This window comes from Hippocampus comes, unplaced genomic scaffold (assembly GCF_001891065.2).
Source record: "Hippocampus comes isolate QL1 unplaced genomic scaffold, H_comes_QL1_v1.1 scaffold420, whole genome shotgun sequence".
NCBI lineage: Eukaryota > Metazoa > Chordata > Actinopteri > Syngnathiformes > Syngnathidae > Hippocampus > Hippocampus comes.
Window position 1 is genome coordinate 827991 of NW_017806163.1, and position 22143 is coordinate 850133.

The 22143-nt window shown below is 40.1% G+C and overlaps 2 protein-coding genes across 2 annotated transcripts; one reads left to right on the plus strand and one right to left on the minus strand.

Moving 5' to 3' along the window:
* Positions 1 to 3597: 3597 nt before the first annotated feature.
* On the plus strand, positions 3598 to 16219 carry LOC109531462 (sodium- and chloride-dependent GABA transporter 2-like). The gene is made up of 14 exons (XM_019895762.1): positions 3598 to 3911; positions 5311 to 5445; positions 5525 to 5665; positions 5788 to 5869; positions 6184 to 6316; positions 7901 to 8035; positions 8117 to 8220; positions 9469 to 9593; positions 9667 to 9779; positions 9877 to 10014; positions 12191 to 12293; positions 13392 to 13492; positions 13570 to 13740; positions 13817 to 16219. The coding sequence occupies exons 1-14, from the start codon at positions 3641 to 3643 to the stop codon at positions 13931 to 13933; spliced, it is 1869 nt and encodes a 622-aa protein (XP_019751321.1). The 5' UTR covers positions 3598 to 3640; the 3' UTR covers positions 13934 to 16219.
* Positions 16220 to 20296: 4077 nt separating this feature from the next.
* On the minus strand, positions 20297 to 22015 carry ppil1 (peptidylprolyl isomerase (cyclophilin)-like 1). The gene is made up of 4 exons (XM_019895765.1): positions 21618 to 22015; positions 21264 to 21418; positions 21064 to 21132; positions 20297 to 20607 (listed from the first exon to the last, which is right to left on the minus strand). Exons 1-4 carry the CDS (start codon positions 21671 to 21673, stop codon positions 20387 to 20389), a joined length of 501 nt encoding a protein of 166 aa, XP_019751324.1. The 5' UTR covers positions 21674 to 22015; the 3' UTR covers positions 20297 to 20386.
* Positions 22016 to 22143: the final 128 nt, after the last annotated feature.

The following is a 22143-nucleotide window of genomic DNA, read 5'->3' on the forward strand; positions in this document are numbered from 1 at the left end:
CATGAACATTGTCTTTTTTTTTTTTTTTTCTCACAAAAATTCATTTCACAAAACACATTCTCAAAAAGCTAGGAGAGGGGCAACAAGAGACTGTGGCAGGTGAGGAATGCTCAACATTTCACTTCGTATAGTTAAACTGGAAACGTGTCCTGGTTGAATACAAAAGTAATAACCCCGAAAGGTTCATTTGTTTACAAGCACGGCTTCGGTAAGTTTTACTAACAGTCAAACAATTTAATGTTTCTCCATGTACAATTGTTCAGAATTTGGGGTTTTCATCAACTACGGTTCATCATGTCATCAAAAGATTCAGATCTACATATGCAAGTCAAAACTGTGTCAAAGTAAAGTGAAAGCCATATACTGTGTCCACAACACCCCAGAAGTGCCGCCAGCTTTTCTTGTCTCAAGCTCATCTGAGGTAGACTGACATGAAGTGAAAAGATGTCCTGTTTCAAATAGTTTTTGTTCATTTTTTTAAATTTATAGTTTGAACATCATACAACACGTCTTTGTAATTTCTTCGAGATCAGTGTCGTTTGAAAAGGTTTTGTAAATCATTGTGTCCTATTTTCATTTACATTTTACACAATGTCCTGACTTCAACCGAATTGGGGTTTGTAGTATATAAGAACAAGTCTAACGTGTTTGGAACCAAGTTTTCAGTTTTCATAATCGTGTTACATCTTAATTGCTCTTCCACTATGTTTGAAATGTGACTGCTGTACAATGTTCCAGTGCTAAGTCAGGCCAAGTAGTAGAGGATAAATCATCTTTAACCACAATAGTGTATATGCAGCACCTATTTCACACCTAGGTGATATTTATCTTTTTCTTCCTGTCAGAGTCTAAAATTGCCGTTGTCGATTCTGTCAAAGACATTGCCAGGCAACGTGTTTTTGTTCTTAGTTGCACTGATGAATTATCGGCATTTACTGTGAGCTTCTACCTATTTTTTTACTGCACGACACACGCACGCACACGCATGCACACACCCTCACGAATATCTTTTTTCAGGATGAGACAGTGGTTGCCCCTAAAGCTGAACAAAATGACAAAATGTGACGATGAAAGTTGAACAAAATCTCTGAGGTTGTGTCATGATTCTGTTTGTGACCAACAGGTGGCACTGTAGGGTTCTCCTTGCAGCTGCACACCTGTTGGTCGTTATGTCGTTATGTACTGATTTAAAAGGACTCCCGCACGACCACTCAGTGTCGGGTCATTGTTCCTCTTTGTTGCTGTTTGTGTTTGCTTGATTGCTGCTGTCAAGTTTGTTTCAGTCATGTTTTGTCATGGTTTTTGTTTGATACTTTGGACTCTGTTTGTTTAGGATTTAGTTTTGTGTTTTATCAATACACTTCTTCAAATACACCCTGCTCCTCCCTCCTGCCTGCTTTTTGGGGTCCACCACCACCACGCAACGTGACAGGTTGAGCTGCCATTCATGTGTGATAAGATTCATCATTGTAACCGACTTTAAAAAAATAGCTTTTTCGGTGGCTTTTCTGTGTTTAAGCCATTTATGAAGCCCGTAAAACAAAACTTGGGGGAATGTATCAAAGCAGTATACTCGTTGTCCCTGTTGCTTAAGCATCAATAATAAAAGAAAAACTGAACATGCAGTCGTAATGTGAAGAGATTCACCTCTCAGCAACCTCGCTCTGAATGTTCATCACCGTAACCATGAACCTGGTCGTGCATCATCAGAGTTAAAGGGTGAGTACACAATTTATTGCTTCAGTTTTACTATTCAGTGATTCATCTCTTTTAACGTTTGGTTGACAGAACATATTCAAAGAAAAGTTAACTTGCATCCAGCAAACTCCCTTAAATGCTACGTGTCCATCATGTCATCACGCCTTTCACTTTGAATAGAGAGCTCGCTCTCATTCACTCAGCAGCTTCTCATCCACTTGGCCGTCACATCGAGTTGCATCCAAAGGCCTCCGGCATCTGCCCCAAGCCGCCCCCCTACATGGCTGGTTCCACAACCGTTGGACTGAAGGACCACCGAGCCTCTGGACTGCGGCCGGAAGACATCTTCATCAGGGTCAAGACCACCTGGAAGGTTCCAAGGGATGCTCCTCGCCCTCCTTTTGGAGACCTGCAACCTCCCATTCAAGTGAATGGACGCGACAAACGGTACACCTTGTTCGCTAAAAGTTTTACCCCGAGCTTCACTATTTCTTCCAGTAGTATATAGAAAATTGTAAATATGGTTGACATCCAGAGGAATTGGGTAATTTTCACCACTGGATTAACTTGTGCTACCCCACTAGGACATTGGTTCAGATCTACAAATTTAGATTCTACCATGGTGGAAGTGTGGTGACTGCACAACAGTGGACATACCTAAATTTATTTGCATTGTGGATTTGAGTACGCTGTCACTGTCTATTTTTTTTAATCTTATGACAATGTTTACAATTTCTTACAATTTCATCAAAGTTCAACCCTCTAAATTTAATGAGAGCAGTGAAACATGGCACAGAGTGCACCTGGAAATTTGGTCACTTCCTTTTAATCATTTAAGAAAAGCCTTGCCACCTTTAAGGTGTACATCGTACACCTATATATTATCATGCAAAACTGGTTGTTTGGTCATTCCCTTTTTTTAACTCTTGTCACGCGTTCCAGATGACTTGCAGATTATTTATTACTGACGTAAATCTCGAGTTTGCGGACTTGCAAGATTTATTAGCTTTATATGAAAAATGCAACAGATACAGGTTGCCAGCCAATTACACGGCACACATAGTTGAATAACTACCCGGGCTCACAATCACACCTCGGGAGAAGTTAGTGTTCCATGCATGTTTTTGGGATGTGAGATGAAGTAAATGAAAATTACACACAGGAGGGCCGGAGCTGGAATCGAACCACTGCACTGTAAGGCCGATGTGCTAAACGGTCTTGCACCGTGCCGCCCTAAGTAAGACATATGGAAGTCATAAGTTGAATGAATGAGGTGTCTGAGCGCGTGAATGAGTTGAGTAAAAAGGCGGCGACCAGTCGAAAGGCGCTCGATGACGTCACTTTTGGGCCGCATATTGTTTCAATGGTCTGTGTAAGATTACACAAACCGATTCATTAAAATAAAAATTACACACACCATTGTTACAACATCGGTGTGCCGTACAACTTCACAGCTGTCGTAAAACCCGTTGGAATAAATATAATGCTCATGTCAGAAATACCTTTATTTATTTCTTTATTTATTGAGCCTGGTGTTCTCATTGCCTCGGTCGCTTTTCTAGAGAGCTTGCCAATCACCATTACCTTAATATAAAAGCATGACAAACAAGATTTTTAATGACTTTGTACGCAAAGAGAATCGGGTAAAAATGAAAAAACGGATCTTTAAAAGCACAAGGACAAATTTCGTGTTTTACGTCAGAGAAAGGGAGAAAGCGTTTGTTTTTTCCAAGTTCAGTCTTAAAAATAACAAAAACGGAAGTTCATCCGATTATCCTAGTTCCTTCTTACGTCCTTTTTAGTTCTTTCGTTCATAATAACCTTCAGAAAGCCAAACACACATGATTGTCTTGCCTATCATTCCTGACTTTTTTTAGGGGGGGATGTATTCGTGAGGGGGGGGGGGGGGCTTTCAAGAGGTCCCCCTTGCGGCCAAACCGCCATGCATCGATTACATAGCTCCGTTATGAGACAGTTCCCCATCCAGTCCAACCTAGAACCAAGTGTCAATTGCATTCCCCCACACTCGGCAAGCGGCATGGCCGACTCCCTTGGAAAGATTTGCTACGTCTCTCCAAAGACGTCTCCACAAAGACTCAAGGAGCGTGGCAAGTGGGCCACCAAAAGCGAGTTCATCCTGTCAGTGGCTGGTGCAATTATCGGACTTGGGAATGTTTGGAGGTTTCCTTATTTATGCTACAAGAACGGCGGTGGTAAGAGTCAATGTTTGTTTGTTTGTTTGTTTTAAATTGGAGTAGTATGTAACGCTTCGGTTGAAAACACCTAAAGAAACTTTTTGCACTGCATCTAAACTCATTTTAAATCCCGTCTTTTTTTTTTTTTACTTAACCTTATTTGCTTGTTATGTACGTAGCGTGAGTTTTTCATCAATGGGGAAAGTTTATCACGCTCACAAATAAATCGCTTTTTTGTCACCGGACCAATGTATGGGTAAAAGTAAACTAAAGTCTCTGCCAAAGTCCCTGGAAGCCATCCCCTGCAATACTAATCTTCCCTGCGTGCCCTCTGCTTCGCTTTTGATGCAAATGGCTTTGACAGCTTCTAAAAGACTAAGAAAATAACGTGCAGCACGTGTCAAAATCACATTCTTGGCTGAATACTCCCAGTTTTTTTTAATCTCTTACCAAAGCCTTACATTTGGTATTCTGTTCAACGTAACACGTTTGTTGTGTTTTCACGTACAAAACCCTTTGCCCATCAAACGGAAACTGAGCTGCTTTTAATCTTTTTTTTTTTCCCAGTTTGTGTCCAAGAAATGATGAGTGATAGAGCATCGTGATTTGACTGGGTCGAGCACATACACTGATGTGATCCCCATCTTATGTTAAACATTTTTCTAGTAAACATTTACGAATAAAAGTGCTGATATAAGCAGAGAGTGTTACCTACGAATCAAAGAAAAACAGGTTAAAAAAAATTGTTTATTTCATCCAGGCCCACCCACACATAATGTCGTAACACCTTTTTTGTTTCTGAGTCAGCAGGTGAGACATGCTGAAAAAATGTTGGCAAGTCAGTTGTTTGGTAATGTTCAAGCAAGGTTAGGCAAAAAAAAAAAAAAAAAAAAAAAACCTTACATGAATGTTACCAAACAGCACCGTAAGTCGAGTAAAACTGTTATACGTTGATGTGACCAGTTGCTAATTAATTAAAAGGAAATTTCAACAATAAAGGGGAGACAAAGTCACACATTTTGACAATAATATATTTTAGGTGGCCCACTAGTCCAAACGCGGTATTGTGATGAATATTTATGGACTATGAATTAAGATGAAAAATCTGCCTGTTTTTATCCTTCTCAGGGACCTGCCATTTTATTTTGCCTTGTACTGCCACTTGCTGTCGACTGAAAATGACAGCACAGTCCCTAAAGGCACAACTTGTGAAGGCTACGTGGCCGAACCCAGTGAAGATGTGAGCCGGCACAGTCGTTACATGGGCCTTTCCTATAGCTAGCGAGTGGCAGTACAAACCAAAATGACATCAGAGTTGCTCAGGGCTGAGCTAACGGCTTCCGAAATTATGCTTCTTCTGCCATTAAATACATGTTCCCTCGCTCCGCCTGCTGATCCTTTGTATCTTGGCTTGCAGGAGCATTCTTCATTCCATATGTCCTGTTTCTTGGGACCTGCGGTATCCCTCTATTTGTCCTGGAGACGGCTCTGGGCCAGTACACCAGTCAAGGGGGAATCATGTGCTGGAGGAAGATCTGCCCCTTGTTTGAAGGCAAAGAACTTTTTCTTCTCCAAAGAACATTAGAAGGAAACACGAAAGAAATGGTTTTAATGCCGGTTGTCATTTTCAGGCATCGGATACGCCGGCCAACTCATCCTTTTCTATGGATGCATCAGCTACATGGTCATTTTAGCCTGGGCGTTTCTCTACTTGTTCTCTTCTTTTTCCAGAGAGATGCCGTGGGCAACATGTGATAATACATGGAACACAGGTACTGAAATTGCATTTGGGAAGTGCGGGAGGGGGCAACGGGGGAGTTCTAATGTCTGCCATGTTTCATTGTGTTGACAAAAAATGAAATGTCTCTGTCTTAACAATATGTAAATATTTCAGACTCTTGCGTCGTATTGAGCAACTATAGTGCCAATTGGACTTCCAAGATGAACATATCATCATCTGTTGTGGAGTTTTGGCAGTAAGTTTTTAGATGTTTTTATTATTCTTTGACCGTCAGTATGATAAAACAGTGCAGGGCAGCCAGATTTGGGAAAAATAAAAAGTTCCGGATCCTTTCATGGAAATCCATGTCACGAATTCAAACTGCTATTAGTGTGAAATTTGACTGGGCCAATCAACAGAAAAAGAGGAGCTGGAATGAAGGTGTGGCCCCATCGAGATTAGCATGGTTAGCCACCATAGCAACAGTTTTATTGAGTATTATTCCCAATGAAAAAAACCTACGCCTCCTAATTATTCTCTTCCTACCTAAGACTTCATTGGTCCTTACAGACGCCGCGTGCTAAACATATCTCCTGGCATTGAGGTCCTGGGAAAGGTCCAATGGGAGCTTTCTTTGTGCCTTCTTCTTGCTTGGATCATCTGCTACTTTTGTGTCTGGAAGGGGGTGCGATCCACCGGGAAGGTAAGAAAGACTGCTACAAATATTGAAGATGGACATTCCATCCTTGGTGTTTTTGCAACCTCCAATGTTGACCACAATCTTGACAAGTTGACTTCCAAGTCGTTCCAAATTCAAAACACATTTTCCTCATTGGAAATATCTTATGAAAAGTGACGGCCATGCAAATGACTATTTATCGAGTCCGAAATAACAGTCATGACCATGTTTTTTTTTTTCTCATCGAATGATAAGTCGCTACATTAATTATTGTGACGTTATTTCAATATTACTTAAAAGTGAAGAAAAGTCAGCATTTTCTTTGAAAATAAAAACACATATTTATTTTAGCAGGCCACATAAATTGATGAAGCCAGCTTAGAGTTTGACACCTCTGATATATTTTCCACAGTTTTTTTTTTTTTTTTTTTTTTTTTAGAAAAAAACAAAACTCTTAGTAACTTGACGATATGATTGTATGGTCAGAGACGGGAGGTATGTATGCTGGCCACAGGTGGTGGAGTGGTTATGGTCCACATACAGCAAGGCCCCGCCAACTTCACAGTCGTCCCCTGCTGCTTAGTATGACGGCATCACTCTGGCTGTTCTTCTGTGCAGCCCCAAATACTCCCCAATTGCTTCAACACAAAAATGAAGTGTGTAGCAATTAGCCAAATGTGACATCAACCAAATACCGTGACTTTTCTTTGGTCCCGTTGCATGATTTCTGTGGACAGCTGGACTTTGATGTACACATTGTTCACCTGATTTTCATTTAAGCAGCGAGATGTTCATGGGTCATCCCTGCAGGACATCTTTCACCCGCCCATCTTTTATTATTGTGCTTTCGGAAACAATAATATGTGTAGCGGCTTCATTTTTCAAACCGTACGGGTATCCTAACGGAGACCATTAGCATACTAGAGCTGGTAAGGACATAAGGTTTCTTCTTTTGGCAGAATGGATATTGTTTTGGATGTGGAAAAAAATAGACATTGAAAGACTATCATCCCAAATATGAACGGTACAATGAGAAAAAAAGTGTATATGTATGTTTTTCATGGATAAACCTTTCTTGTCATCCCCCTCACAACGACCTATGTGATTTGGGGATTCTTTCATCTTTATATGGGCTGTTTTGTCGGGCCAGAGTTGCGCTCCGTAGGGGGCTCGGCTCCCACGTAACTTGGACGGCAGGTCAGTCCCAGATGAGTTCAACTATGTACAGTGTATCTAATTGGCAACGCCTCACTTCCAGAAAGCTACATTTTGTGTGCCAAAGGGATTGTCGGATAGAGTCTGTTATAGATAAAGTATCTGTGTACTTTGGGGACAGTTTGTTCATCTGCATGCTTGTCAAAACAGGAATGGCAGACACTGGAGCTGCTCATTCACTGTCTAGCCTGAGCTATATCAACAGCAGCGGATAGATAGATGGTAAACATAGGCAGACGTGATCTGAAAATAGGCTCTGTCACGACCCTCTTAGACCTTGATCGTGTATGCGCAGTCGTAAAACAGCTTGCTGTTGAAAATCAACTTGCATCAGTCTTTGTTGTTGTTTTGTTTTTTAAAATGTAGTTATAAACTCTTCATTCATCTATTCAGGCTACCTACTTCACAGCAACCTTTCCCTTCGTCATGTTAGTGGTGTTGTTTGTCAGAGGAATGAGCCTTCCCGGCGCCCTGCATGGCATCAAGTACTACTTGTACCCCAATCCCGCACGGCTCGCTGATCCACAGGTATTAAATGCATTTGTTGACACTTACAAAATAGGCGCACGCTTATTTTGTTTTGAAACGCTGCTGTTGTGCATGGGATAGGTTTGGATGGATGCTGGAACTCAGATATTCTACTCCTACGCCATATGCTTGGGATGTCTAACCACACTTGGGAGCTACAATAAGTACAACAACAATTGTTACAGGTGAGCATTTTACATTTTATATGACGCCATTTGACAATTTTGAAGCGTGAAACCTGACAAGCGCCATTTTGACAAAAATAAAGCCATGCCGACCACAAGACTACCTAGCCCTGCAAAACCAGACAAGTCTTATGAAAAACCTCCTCCAAAATAATGGTTTGGGTTCAGAAACCGACAAGTGCCTCACATGCGTTTTGCTACAGATAGCATCTTTGTAATTTAACACTGTCACAAGCGCCTACAGTACATACTGATGTCATCACAAATTCATTACTAGAGCTGTCGCTGTTGAATTTTTTTTTTTACAATAAATTATTCTAGTGGGTTTTTTATCGAATGGTTACAATTTTATTTTGCATCAAGGTGCCTTACAAAACCATCATGCCCCACCCTGTTTATTCACCAATGAGTTTGTTAACATATGTGGTATTTGCAAATGTCTTATTTTGATTTAAACATACCCCCCTCACCCCCCAATGAAAAATCATGTGACCAAACTCAGAAAACGAGTGAGCCGTGATTGGTTGTTACTTGAGCACTGAGCAACTGTGATGTCATTTTCAGAGGACAGCAAGTGGCAAAAATGGCCACTGCATGAGATGAATAAAAACAGGAAGAGTTTTCATCTTAATTCATATTTCACAAGTGCATATTAATCAGAATACCATGTTTCGACTAGTGGGGGGCGCATAGAAAATATTTATTGTTCAGAAAATTTTTGATTTGACTTCCCTTTTAAGGGTTAATTAAGTTAAGGGGCAGTGTTAGTTTTCACACACTAGCTTCTTATGTATTTGTATTCACAAAGTTTAATGATTTCAGCATAATGTCATAATTGTGTGATCGTTTTTTGAAAGAAAATTATTTTCTTGGAGTTGTTTGTTTTTTGAGTTGAAATGAAATCCAAGCGCTCTTCGATAAATGTTAATTTTTTTTTTTTTTTAATGAGCCTCCTTATTACTTAATTTAACCTCAAACCTGAATTGAAAAAAAAATTACTCAGTTGAAAAAAAATGTAAAAAGATGTCTGCTTTTGCATTTAAACTCCTCCTTTGTTTCCTTTCGCAAAGGTCGCATACCTCTTTCTAGTTATAATTTTCAATACTGTTAGGCAATATTGTTATGCCCAGCATTTCAACAAAAAAACTTGATTTGTACAATGTCATATATATGTCATTTTTTCCCGATAATGGTTTCCTGGCCATAAAATAGCTACTCAATGATTTTTTTTGTGTGTGTGATTTCCAGAGACTCCTTCTTTCTTTGCTTACTGAATAGTGGGACCAGCTTTGTTAGTGGCTTTGCTATTTTCTCAGTTCTGGGCTACATGTCCCAAAAACAAGGTGTGGACATCGCCTTGGTAGCTGAGTCAGGTATGGCCTCACTCGACATGCATGACAAGTAGAAGAGTGGAAGCCTCTGTTTCAACCTGGGTTAACTCCGCAGGTCCAGGTCTTGTCTTCATCGTGTACCCACAAGCGGTGAGCCTCCTGCCATGGCCTCAAGTGTGGTCTGTGTGTTTCTTCACCATGATCATCCTGTTGGGAATCGACGGTCAGGTCCGTTGAAGCCTCTGTGACATTCCCTCAGATACAGCATATTCAGACATGATCCTTCTCCATTTGGCTGACTGCTTGTTCTTTTATCATGCCTCAGTTTGCTGGACTTGAAAGCATCATGACCTCTATCACGGATATGTACCCTTCCCAAATCCAAAAAGGATACCGGAGAGAGCTTATTTTATTGTTTATCTGTGTTTTTTGCTATCTCTTTGGCAACTTTTTGGTGTCACAGGTAAGAATTGAGTCTAAGTAGACGAATTTATGTTAAACTATGATGATATTAAGGATCTAAGATGTATTTCCATCAATTATTTTGACCCTTTAATCAGACCAGTTAGTCAAAAATGGTGTTTTGGTACACCTGCCTGATTTTGATGCAGCCAACATGGGTTCAGTTCCAACTGAGTGACGATGAGGATGTGAGTGTGGTAGTCTGTCACGATATGTGTGCCGTGTGATTGACTGCCCACCAGCTCAGGGTGTCGTGGGTGTGTCATTTCTATTTGGGAAGTCTCATTATTCAGGTGTGGAAGGGCTAACCAAAGTCAAAAGCCAAAAACATGCTGAATAAGCAATTTAGCAAAATGTGTGGGAAGCCCCCCCCCCCCCAAAAATACTGTGTCGTATTCCTTCCATGACTGAAAACACTCACATCTTAAATCATCTTTCCCCAATGAAATTAATGAAAATGTCTTCATCTGTTCCATCCCCCATCCCCAAAAAATGGCTGGTGAATCATAATGAATCATATATTTCAGAATCGGATTAGAACGAATCTTGCAATTTGGTTGCGTGCGTTTCCCCTTGTATAATGAGCTCAATAGGTGTCCGCATTCATCGAGTGGAGGCAGGCAGGCTCCTTCCTATGCGATTGGGAATAGTTAGCCAGCTAATAATGAACATTAAATAAACTGTGAAGCAGTACGGAGCCCATCCCGGCAGTGAATCTACGCTTCTTCCTTTAGTTTGCTGCCGGCCTCGCACTCACTCTCACTAACGAAGAGTGTTGGACACTTTGAGCCGAGGAGAGCCTGTCTCCTCAGCTACCTATAGCTAGCTTAGCTATCAGATGTATCTGGTTTGCGGCAGTGAGGATTTATCATTTAAAACACCAATAAGCACGATAACCGATTCACATTCTACCTTTGGGCGCAATGCGGCAAGAGATTCTGGTTAGAGGAAGCCATTTTCAACAACAAAACTTTCAAAAATTTAGACGCGGCAGCTGTGTCTAGCTCCCAACTGGTTCTGTAGATACGTTTTCAAATATGTGAATGTCTTTGGAAAGCACTTTGTGCACCATACCGTGTCGATAAAGCGCTATATAAGTGGATTCCATTTGCCGTTTTGATCAAACTGGATTTTTCATTTGTTCCCTAGTGAGGATAAGCGGTCCGGAGAATGAATGACTGAATGAGTAACGGAAGGACTGAATGAATGGACAATGATGGATTTTTTTCAGAAAAGTGTGAACTTAACCCCTTCGAATACATTCAGAAGTCATTCACTGCTGTCAACACAAAGAGCAAAACGGGGTTTTGGGTGGGAATACGAGCTCTACTGTCTGTGTTGCTCTGCCGTTTCGACGTTTGACGTTTTGCATTGTTTGTTAGCATAAGGCTAAACGGACTGCCACAAGGTGAAGCTATGTGATTGATTTAAATACAGAACGTGTCATTCTTGGTTTCTTTATTCTTCATTTTGTTTTAAAGTAAACTTCAACTGGGAGTTGAAATAAACAGCGAGAAGCGTCTTTTTTTAAGGAACCGACCACCATAGGCCAAACTGCTGTTTGTTGTGTAGTGACTTAAATTCACTGCCGCCATACAACACACATCTCCAAATTGGGCCGAACAACAGCTCGCATCTCTTAATTAAAAAAAAAAAAAAAAAACGTGAAAGTCGTGTGACTAATTCAAGACACTGACAAAATCCACAGCACTATTTTCTTGTTGGGATTCCGATTTGCTTTGAGCTTCAAATAGTGTCAGGTATGTGCCAGATTGGCACTTATGCACATGGGTAGTGCAACTGTGCTGAGTTTGTATGCGGCCCGAGTGTCAACATGCCAGGTTTGCCACCACCCGATTAAGGTCTATGCAACTGCACAGCTCCTGATTTAGGAATGTGATGCCGTCCCACAGCAAAATGTGACAGGGCTGGCTGGCACGAGAGCGAATACCCACATGATTAGTTTTGGCACATTTTAGTGGGCTCTACCCACACATTTAGCAGTGTTGGCCATTCCTCAAATGCACAATCCTGACATGTTGTCCCTTGTTCTGAAAGGGCTTTCTAGTGACACACAGCAGCATTTGGTATGATTAAAGAGGAGAAATAAATTGAAATATAATTTTCAACCTTTTTGGAATGAGTTCAGAATAAACTTTTTTTTTTTTCCATTGTAGGCCGGCTCATACATTCTGCAGATTTTTGATCACTATGTCTGCAGTGGTCCTACTCTTCTTTTGATGGCAGTGTTCCAGTCAGTGGTTATTGGATGGATTTATGGTAAGACACTTTTAAGGCGAATGGCTCTCATTACTGCATGCTGTGAAATTTATACAGTCTCAGTTCCACATCTTTTAAACCTTATAACAAAATCCAGAAAAATATTTTTGCCATATCATGTTTTAGATATTTGTCGTATTCCATTTATAAGCATTATGTAGATTACATCTGAAAATGAAAATTTGGAAAAAATCATATTTTAAACTTGCAGTATCAAATTTGATACAGATGATTTAATGTAATATAAAGAATGAGTTACATAATGAAAATGCATGTCTCAAATAGGATACAAGTGGCATTATAGGGTTAAAGTTGTAAGTTGTCGAAAGAAAGTATCAATTCGACTAAGAAAGTACTTCAAATACGATGTGACAAATAGTAGAGCTGACAATCATGTTAATGTATAGGCGACAAACGAGGCAGCCCAGTTGTGCGCTCAGTTGCTTCAAAACACAATCAATAACTTCCAGACAATAGACAGAATTCTTAAACATCAATTGATCTATTATTATAATCTTCTTCACTATAATTATTACATTACACTGTATTATTAAGTATTATACATTTCACTGGGTGTAGGCTTCCCTTGCCTTATTACTTAATGCAGATGAATCATGATAATAATACATTTTATTTATAAGCGCCTTTCAAAACATTCAAGGACACTTTACAATCAAGTACAAAACAATCAAACCACAGATAAAACTATCAATTATAAAAGAACAGATGTCATTTAAAAGGAGTATGCAATTTGGAATAGGTGGGTTTTGAATGTGGGAAGAGAATCAATCTTACGGAAGTTGGGTGGAAGTGAGTTGCAGAGTTTGGGGGCATAGCGGGTGAAACCTCTGGACCCCATCGTGTTGAGACGGGCAGACGGGACTGAGAGGTGAAGCGAGGATGAGGATCTGAGGGAACGAGAGACAACGGAAATTTAAAGATGATCAGACAGAATATGCTGTCTGATTAAAAATAACCACGGGATCCATTACGCTATGTCAACTTTGTACAGCTATATTTGTCATGGAGTCCATCCCTTTGGAGCACGCAGTATATGTTGTAAGTATTAGCTGGAGGCAGTACGCTTGTCTTTTTTAGGTGCTGAGCGCTTCAGCGACAACATTGAGGATATGATCGGATACAAACCTCTGCCGTTGATTAAGTATTGTTGGCTCTACGTGACACCTGTGATATGCAGCGTAAGTACAGCAAAGCACATTTCGTTCGTGGACGTATGCGCGTTCACGTCTCACATGTCCTTTCTTTCCTTTGACAGGGAACACTTGTGTTCTTGTTGCTGAAATACACACCGCTCAAGTTCAACAACACTTACGTGTATCCTTGGTGGGCCTATTGGTTTGGCTGGTTCCTTGCTTTGTCTTCCCTAGTTCTGATCCCCTCCGCCATGATCTGCAGAGTGGCCAAAGGAAAAGGGAGTCTCTGGCAGGTCTGTGCTTCAGTGAGCCGCTATCGCCTTACATATTTGGTCCTGAACGAAATGTCACGTCCTTGTGTGCCTCTAGCGTCTGAAGACAAGCACCCAGTGTGCAGATGATCTCCCAATGATGGCGAAGGAAATGGCGACACTCCGCATTGCACTGAATGCTCACGATGATGGCAAAAACAGTAATATTCGGTAAAATAGCATTGGTTGAATGACGTTCTACATACATATATACTGTACATACAGTATGTACTAGATCAGGCTGCTTACTAAAAATTATGCGACCTATTCGTATCTATTCTATGCAGTATTGGGTAGACAGAAAACTCAAGTTTGGAAAGTTGTTTTTTTTTTCTTTCTTTTTTTTTTTACAAATTAGTCTATTGAAAGTGTTCTTATTACGCTACAGCACACTAAATCTCTGTCCAATTCGCGGTTTGGCATTCACAGATTTTTTTTGGGGGGGGGTGACCCTATCCACTTTTAGTCGCTGAAAAACTCACCTAACTGATTTTGTGCTCTTGCCAAAGCTATGTCGAATGCCATAATATTGTTTTGGTATCTTTTGGCATCTTGGGACAATGAACTACATTGAAGTTAGAGGAGGAGCTTTATTTAGTCACGCCATAGCCGTGTCTAATGGGGAATAAGTGGTTTGCTGTCATCTTCTGGCGTTTATGCGCAATTACAAACCTTTTTGGATGGGCATCAATTATACGCGGCAGGGCTCGTTTCCCATCATTGCAAATAGTTGCGATTCACCAAATGTAACTCTGGTTGATTCAGAATTTGAGAGCCAATCACAGGTTCGTGGCAGCATGGCTTAGTGGTAAAGTGGTCGTCTCCCAACCCAGAGGTTGTGGGTTCTATCCCTTGTGACCATGTCAAAGTGTCCTTGTGCAAGACAATGAACCCCCAGTTGCTGCTGCATCATCAGTAGGTGAACGAGGAGTCAGTGTGAAGCACTCTGAGTGCCTTCTAGATGGAAAAGTGCTCCACAAGTGAAAGTCCCATTTAACCAAGTTGGACAGTTTGGAAAGGGACCAAAATTGGGGGAAAGATAGGCTTCTGAAGTCGCAAAAAAACAGCGGATACACATACTGTACACGTATTCAATGTACTTGACTAGAATTCAGTTCAACACCAAAGACCAAAGGATTAAATCTGTCATATTAGTGCTTAACTTCTTTTTATAATTACGTGACAGTTAATGTGGCATTTGTGAGGTTTCTACTACATCCTTCTCATTCTTTATGAAAGGTAATAAGAGAGTGTTTTGTATTTTACTAGGAATTCTTTAGGACAACTAATGCTAGTAGGACAACTACATGTTCTTACTGAGGCAAAACCAGGCTCAGAGTGTCTAATCTGCAACACCAGAGGAATACCCGGTGGGCTCGGCTCCTAGGGCTGCTATTATAGTCTATTTTGGGTCCATTTTGAAATCATCAAACCAACTGCCTTTGGTAGCTCGAGCTGTGTTATTGCCTTCTGTTTACAACTACATTTCCACATTGTATAAAATGGGTAGGCCATTACAATATATAGACAGTGTAGCACTGACAAACGTTGTTACGAAGGTTGTCACCAAAAGTCCTAATTATTTAAAACCAAAAGTACCAATAATTGAATACACAACTAGAAAAAAAAAACACCACTCTAACTATATGTCTTTACAAACACAGTCACAAGTGTTAATTGGAACTGGAACAAAGCATTGCTCAAAGGACTTTTTGGAAAGCCGTTTGAGTATTACTAACCACTAGTGTTGCACATTTGGATAGGGACTAACAATCTTGGAACAAAAATAGGCTTCTAAAATTGCACAAAAGAAAAAAAAGTTGAACTGCATACACATGCATGCAAGCATTGAATGTACTGTACCTCGCTAGTTCTCAGTTCAGACAGCACCAAAGGATGAACTATGTGTTGCATTGGTGCTTTGCTTCATTTTACTACCGTGTGTTATAAAAATAAGACTTTTGAGGAATCTCTAACACCCTCCTCATTTTTTTTTTTTTATAAGCGAGTGTTTTGTTGTTTTGACATTTATATCTAATATAGACAATATTAATATACTGTAGTCTCTTTTTTTGGCCAGAATGTTGTTTTGGTCTTTTCATCTCTGTGTTATGCAAGTGACCTTTACCAAAGACACTGACACACCCTTGTGTCATATAAAGTGGGGTACATACATACCGATAACCTGATCTCTCTCAACAGAGCATTTTCTGTCCTTTCGATCAAAGGTCAGTAAAGACGCGATTGTTGGATGCCTCTGAAAGGTTATCCTGTTGTGAGGGGTTTGTTAACAGGGATTTTTTTTTTCCTCTTTCCGGAAATGTTAAACCTGTTCAATATTTACAATCGCAAATCCTCATGTGTGTGGTCAACGATTTTGGACAAACCAGGGATTCCGTGATTGTGACGTGACCTGAGGCTCATGCTGTTGCCAGACACAAAATAAAGGAATAAGTGTTGAGTGTTTGCGTTGATAGTTTTACATCACGTGATGGGCATTTGTCCGCTATGTTGAAAGTCAAGATCGGGAGGATAAGCTAGGTTCGAAATGCAGAGAATTTTATACCAATTTATGTTCACTTTTCCCGTATAACCCTAATCAGTTCATATTAGCCATGTACTGGTAATAATTTTTTCCAGTTTCCCTAAATGTGCTGACTGCTAAAAGCTGAGAGTATAGAGAAATGTTACACAACACGATGACAAAGTGGCGGTCATAAATTCGAACATCGCTCGTCACCTAGCTGTGGGCAAAAGACAAGTGGAAATAAAACTGAGAATAGTTGACACCTTGGCTTACTTGATCTTAAACAGCATTGATTTTGCCTACGTAGACAGCCGTTACGATGGCAGGTGTTTGCTGCCATTCCAGTTATTACATAATTCTACATTTTTGACATGTCCCGTGATACCACAGCAACAATCGATCGATATCTAATACAACATATGTATTTTATAATCTGTGTTACTTCAGAGTACCAAACAAAAATATATGGGCCATTGGGAAACCTTAACTTCTGCTTTGTTTTTTTTTAATCTCAGTTGAAGCAGTTTAGTCCCATCCAGGCTTTGATTTTGCTTCAGACAGGACAAAAGTGACCTGAAGGAGAAACCGTCGTTTTTGCTTGGCGGGACATTGATGTGACTGTCATCCGCATAGCAGTGAGAGGAAATACCATATTTTCTGAAGATTGAACCCATGCGGAGTAAATACAATGAAAACAGCAGGCACTCATTAAGCAGCGGAACAAAACAACTCGCCAAAATCCTACATGGCAGGCATGGACATGTTCAGAGGTGTGAGATGTCATGGAAAAACTTGAAATGTGATGATCAAATAAGCCAAGCGTTTGCTTCTTTTACTTTTGTCCACCACCGCCCCCACCTCCGCCGCCACTCTTTCTTTTTTTTTTTAAAAATTTGCAGGCAGTCGAGATGCCCTGTGGCACTATGCTGCCTCTCACAGGTCAGTGTTGGTACTACGCCAGACATTTGGGTTAAGGGAGCAGAGGGGCGTTTGTCGCCGGATATGTTTGTGTGTGGGGTGCTGTGCTGGTTATCTGTGTTACACTACACTACTGCACCCTGCATAAGGTGCTTTTTTTTTTTTTTTTTTAACATGATTTTCGTAATCAAAGCACACAGTTTCTGCACAGATATTTCTTTGCTTGCTTTTTACCATCCTAAATTTCACCATCCCTATTTCGCTTTGAATCTTTTGCAGGCCTTAGTGTCGGATATGGAGGTGTTGTTGTTTTGCATACTGTCGAAATGTGTGTACTGTGTCCATTTTCAATATAGCTCCACCATTTTTGGAGCTAAAAACAGAGCCTCTCTCTTTCCTGCTTACTCCCTCTTTTGGACGCACAGCGGGTCCAGCAACACTTGGCTTCGTTCCCTGCACCATCTCGTTAGTTAAGGCCGTCTCTCATTTGACCACGTGCGCGCTGCTGGGTGTCATGGCGCCAGTTTGGACATTTCCACTTCATTTCCCTTTTGGCACCTTCTCCATGCTGCCCTCACTTTTGTAGAATGTGAGCCAAACAGCATGCATAAGCACGCTACGAAACAAGCAGACTAAATTGTAAGTTCAAGCCTATGCACATTTTCTACTTTGCTATAAAAGAAGTTTCCTATCAAACGGGTATTTTCTCCTTTGTTTTTTGGTATTTAAAGCTCTACCTTTTCTTCATCTGGGAAATGGACTGTTGTGATGTCACATTTGTGGTGGTCAGTCAAATAGGTGTTGACAAAAGACTCTAAATGCAGCCTTGGGTCTTGGGAGCTGTTGCTACGGAAAAGAATCCACACAGCAGGGGGCAGGTAGAGTGGTGGCTGAGTTTACAAGTGAGGTGCTGTTTGGGTACAAACAGCGCCTCAGTTGTGCAAGTCAAGAAGTTGCTGCAGACGAATGGAAAGCTGTTGAGCATTAATTCAATATCATTGATACCCATGTACTAGTACACTCTGCCTTCACTAGTCAGACAATTCAGCACACTAGTAGAATGATGAGGAGGGACGAGTAGAACGACTGTCTTACTAATGTTTTATTACCCACTACAACTACGACTGAAGCACATGTTTACCAGCAGAATTTTATAAAGCCACTTGGAGTACTAAAGTTGCTTTCACTCATCAACTAATGCACAATTTTGCCCCACTAGTAACATGTAGCTGTCCCTCTAGTATCCCAAAGTCAGAGAAACGTCCTACTAATTGCGCACTTGTGGTCTGTAACTGCTTGCGATTAGCGCTTACTAGTAGTAAGAAAGCGCACAAGTACACACACTTTAAGCTGATAAAAAAATACTGAATAAACGCTCAAGTGGCTTTCCTTGAAGCCGTTTATTTTTTCGATAGCCTTAATTTCCAACTTAAGTGTGCAGAAATTTCATACAGTAGTGTGGAAGTGTAAAAAAAAAAAACTCGTGACTAAACAGTTATTCTGCTAGTGTGTCTAGCGCATTGAATTGTCTTACTACTTGAGCGTACTACATTAAAAGGCCGTTTAAGCATTTATTCGTGTCATTCTTGAGATGTGCTAGTACCGTAGTATGTTCTTTGTCTTTTCGAGTAACATTTTTTGTTTTACTAGCATGGACGTTTATAGCTACAGGTACCGTCATTTTTGGGACTGCTCAAGCACCCCTAAATTGAATTTCCCCCACAGAAAAATTGAGATTATCTGAGATTTTTTTTTTTTTTAATGTAGCCTTTTTAACCAAGATCGAGAAGTGTATTAACATACAGTACATTATTTAAGAATAATATTTTAACAAGAAAATTACAGCAACGCCCTCCTGCAACAAAAATGGTTTGTTCCACCCCATCCCTCCCACCTCTTAGTCTTAGTAACAAGGACAAAGTGTGTACTGGACCTTAAAATGGTTTTTAAAAATTGGCTTTTTCAATGATTTCATATAGTTTCCCCATCATGCAGGTAATGAAAGTTAGCTCAACTTTGAATCAGTTATCATTATTACAGGATCAAACCAAACGACTTTTGATTTTGTGCCTTGTCACCACTCTCACTGAACCGCTTGGATGTTCCACTTTAACATGATGCTTTGCACAAACTTGAAAAGATGATTTAGCAAAAGGGTTGGAAACATTGGAAATATATATATTTTAAGGTACGTTTTAAAGGAGGCAACAGGCCTGAAAATGATGCCAGCATTTACCTCTGACCTTTAAAAAGCTGCTCACCCATGACAACTCAGGTTGTTTGTATAATACTATGTGCAACCAACAGCACAATATCAAATGATGCAAGTTGTCTGTTTTCAATTACTGTACGGTAGTTCATTAAAATGTCGACAAAGCAAGTTACATGCACTCCAGGAATCCACTATATTTAAAAAGGGCACACAGGGACAAATATTTTGTCTTATTTCTTATACATTTGTACTTAAATATGTCTTCCAAATCTGCCTCCACTGTTTTGGCTGTATTTTATTCATGTATTTTTTCTTTCTGTGATGAATGTAAAACGTGTGATGTAAAAAAAAAAAAAAAATTAGCCTAACCTACAGTGCGTTGCATGAGAATCCATTATGTTCCAGAGTCATTCGTTTGTATTCATGTAAAGAATTGCCTCCTTCATTCAGGCAGTACCAACCCACTCCAGTCACACAATTGACATGTACCAGAAGGAAGCAAGAGGGACCACTGCAGCAGCTTATGGTCTGATAATGGCTAAAAGGTACTGCACTCAACAGGTACATAGGCAACAAGAACATGCGGCCGTCTGGTGCTCACCAGTTGGGAAATTGATTCACAATTCATTGCTTACTTACTGGACTGATTCATGTCCTCCAAGTGTGATTCAATTGGACTTTGTGATGATTACAGATTTTTTTTTTTTTTGTAGTTTTAGCGGTGTCCTTACAATTGATACTCCTGCCTCACTATTAATGGTAAAAAGGTTCCAAATGTCGGGTGTGTATAGTACAAGAGGTAGTTTGTGATGTGTGTCCAAAAAAAGAAACAAATATATTTTGTTTGTAAATTAAGTCTGTTTAAAAGCAATAGATATTAAAAATGTTTACATCTGTCAATTTTATTTCAACAAATACAAAAAAATTACTTGAAAACAGGCAAGCCTTTAAAAAGTATGCATTGACAAAAATTAGTTGGACACAGAAGCTGAGATAATCTTTACATCATCAACAGGTCGATCTTGCCCTTTGGTTTCCACCAGCCCAATCCGGTTCAGCACTCCCATCCCCTGGTGCACTCTTCCAAAAATGCTGTGCTTTCCATCCAGCCACTGAGTGGGTCTGAGGGTGAGGAAAAACTGACTTCCATTCGAATCTGGTCCTGCATTGGCCATAGCTATTATACCAGCACCTAACGAAAAAAGAAAAAAAAAAAGATGTAAAGCTCTAATTTTTGGTGTCAGAGTACACAGACAGTGCAACCTTAACTGAGGATGTTAATTTCAACACTCTTTAGAATTTCAATTGTTAGTCTTGCAAAACGGCATCGGTTCACCACATCTTCCACTTGTGTTTGCAGATTGAGCAATTGTGTGTTAAACTAAAGCTGTACGTGTATGCCGCAACACACTAATTGATATTAATTCCATTTTGTCACAAAAACCTAATTAGTATGCTTCAGCTGTTTTTAACGTTAGAAAATAGTGACGAAGTGCTCAACAAATTCCAATTGAAAGAACATAACATGCAGCTCATTAAAGACCACAGTTACTCTAAAGTCATGAATGTATCTTATTATATTTTTGGAACAGTGACGGAATTTATAATCATTTATTCATACCTCATTTCTGACTTAAGTGCTACTTACCAGTGAATTTCAGTTCTGGGTGGAGTTCATCTTCAAATTGTTTCCCAAATATGGAGGCACCACCACGACCTGAAAAATATATATCAAGACATCCATGAATAAAGTTATTATCAGCTTTAATTAAATCGTCAGGACGTTTCGTGACTTGAGCATTTGTCCATGGCCAGGTCCTAGATACATTGAAAGACAGATGAACCAACCTGTGCCTGTAGGGTCTCCACCTTGCACCATGAAGTTCTGTATTATCCTATGGAACTTTGTGTTATTGTAGTATCCTCTTCTAGCCAGTTCAGCAAAGTTTTTGCAGGTCTTGGGTGCATGTCTCCAGTACAGTTCCAACACAATTGTCCCCATCCTGCAGTGTAATGTAATTTTAGCATGTATGAGTTAAATTAATGTTTATGCAAGGCTTAACAAACCTAAACGGTTACAAATAAACACTTGAGACGTAAAGGGTAGATATACAATGTAAATAAATAGAAAGCAGTAGTACAGAACACAGCACAGACTGCTGCAAACGAGCGCGTTGTCGTAAATGTATCGTAAAAACATACGTCGTCTCCAGTGAAACAGTGGGAGGTTGCCATGTGTCCGGAGGTATACCTGACATTATACAGTATTATCCAAGCTATTAAAAAAAAAAACACACACACACAATTTTAACCACACTCAGTTGAACAACAAGCGACGCACGCTCATTCAAACACTCTCTGAGTGTTTCCGCTTCCGTGATTACGTCATTTCCGCCATCAGTCGACTTCAAGCATGAAGTCCAGTCCCTTATTGGACAATTCGACGTATGCTACATGGAAAATGTTAAGTCAGACTTCATCAGTAATAATATATAAGTACGTGACCCTGAGCAAGAACATTGTACTGGAAAGCCTCTCAAACTGTGGGTCCAAGTCGAAGGGGAAAAATAGTGCAGCCCTCTACCCTCGACTTCATCGACGCGTTTCAAAAGACGTCACTCGACAATAGCGACCCCCGTGGGGACACAGACTAAATGGCATAACATCAAGTTCACAACGAAAGAAAGTTTACAAAATTATAGACATTTATCTATATATATTTATTATT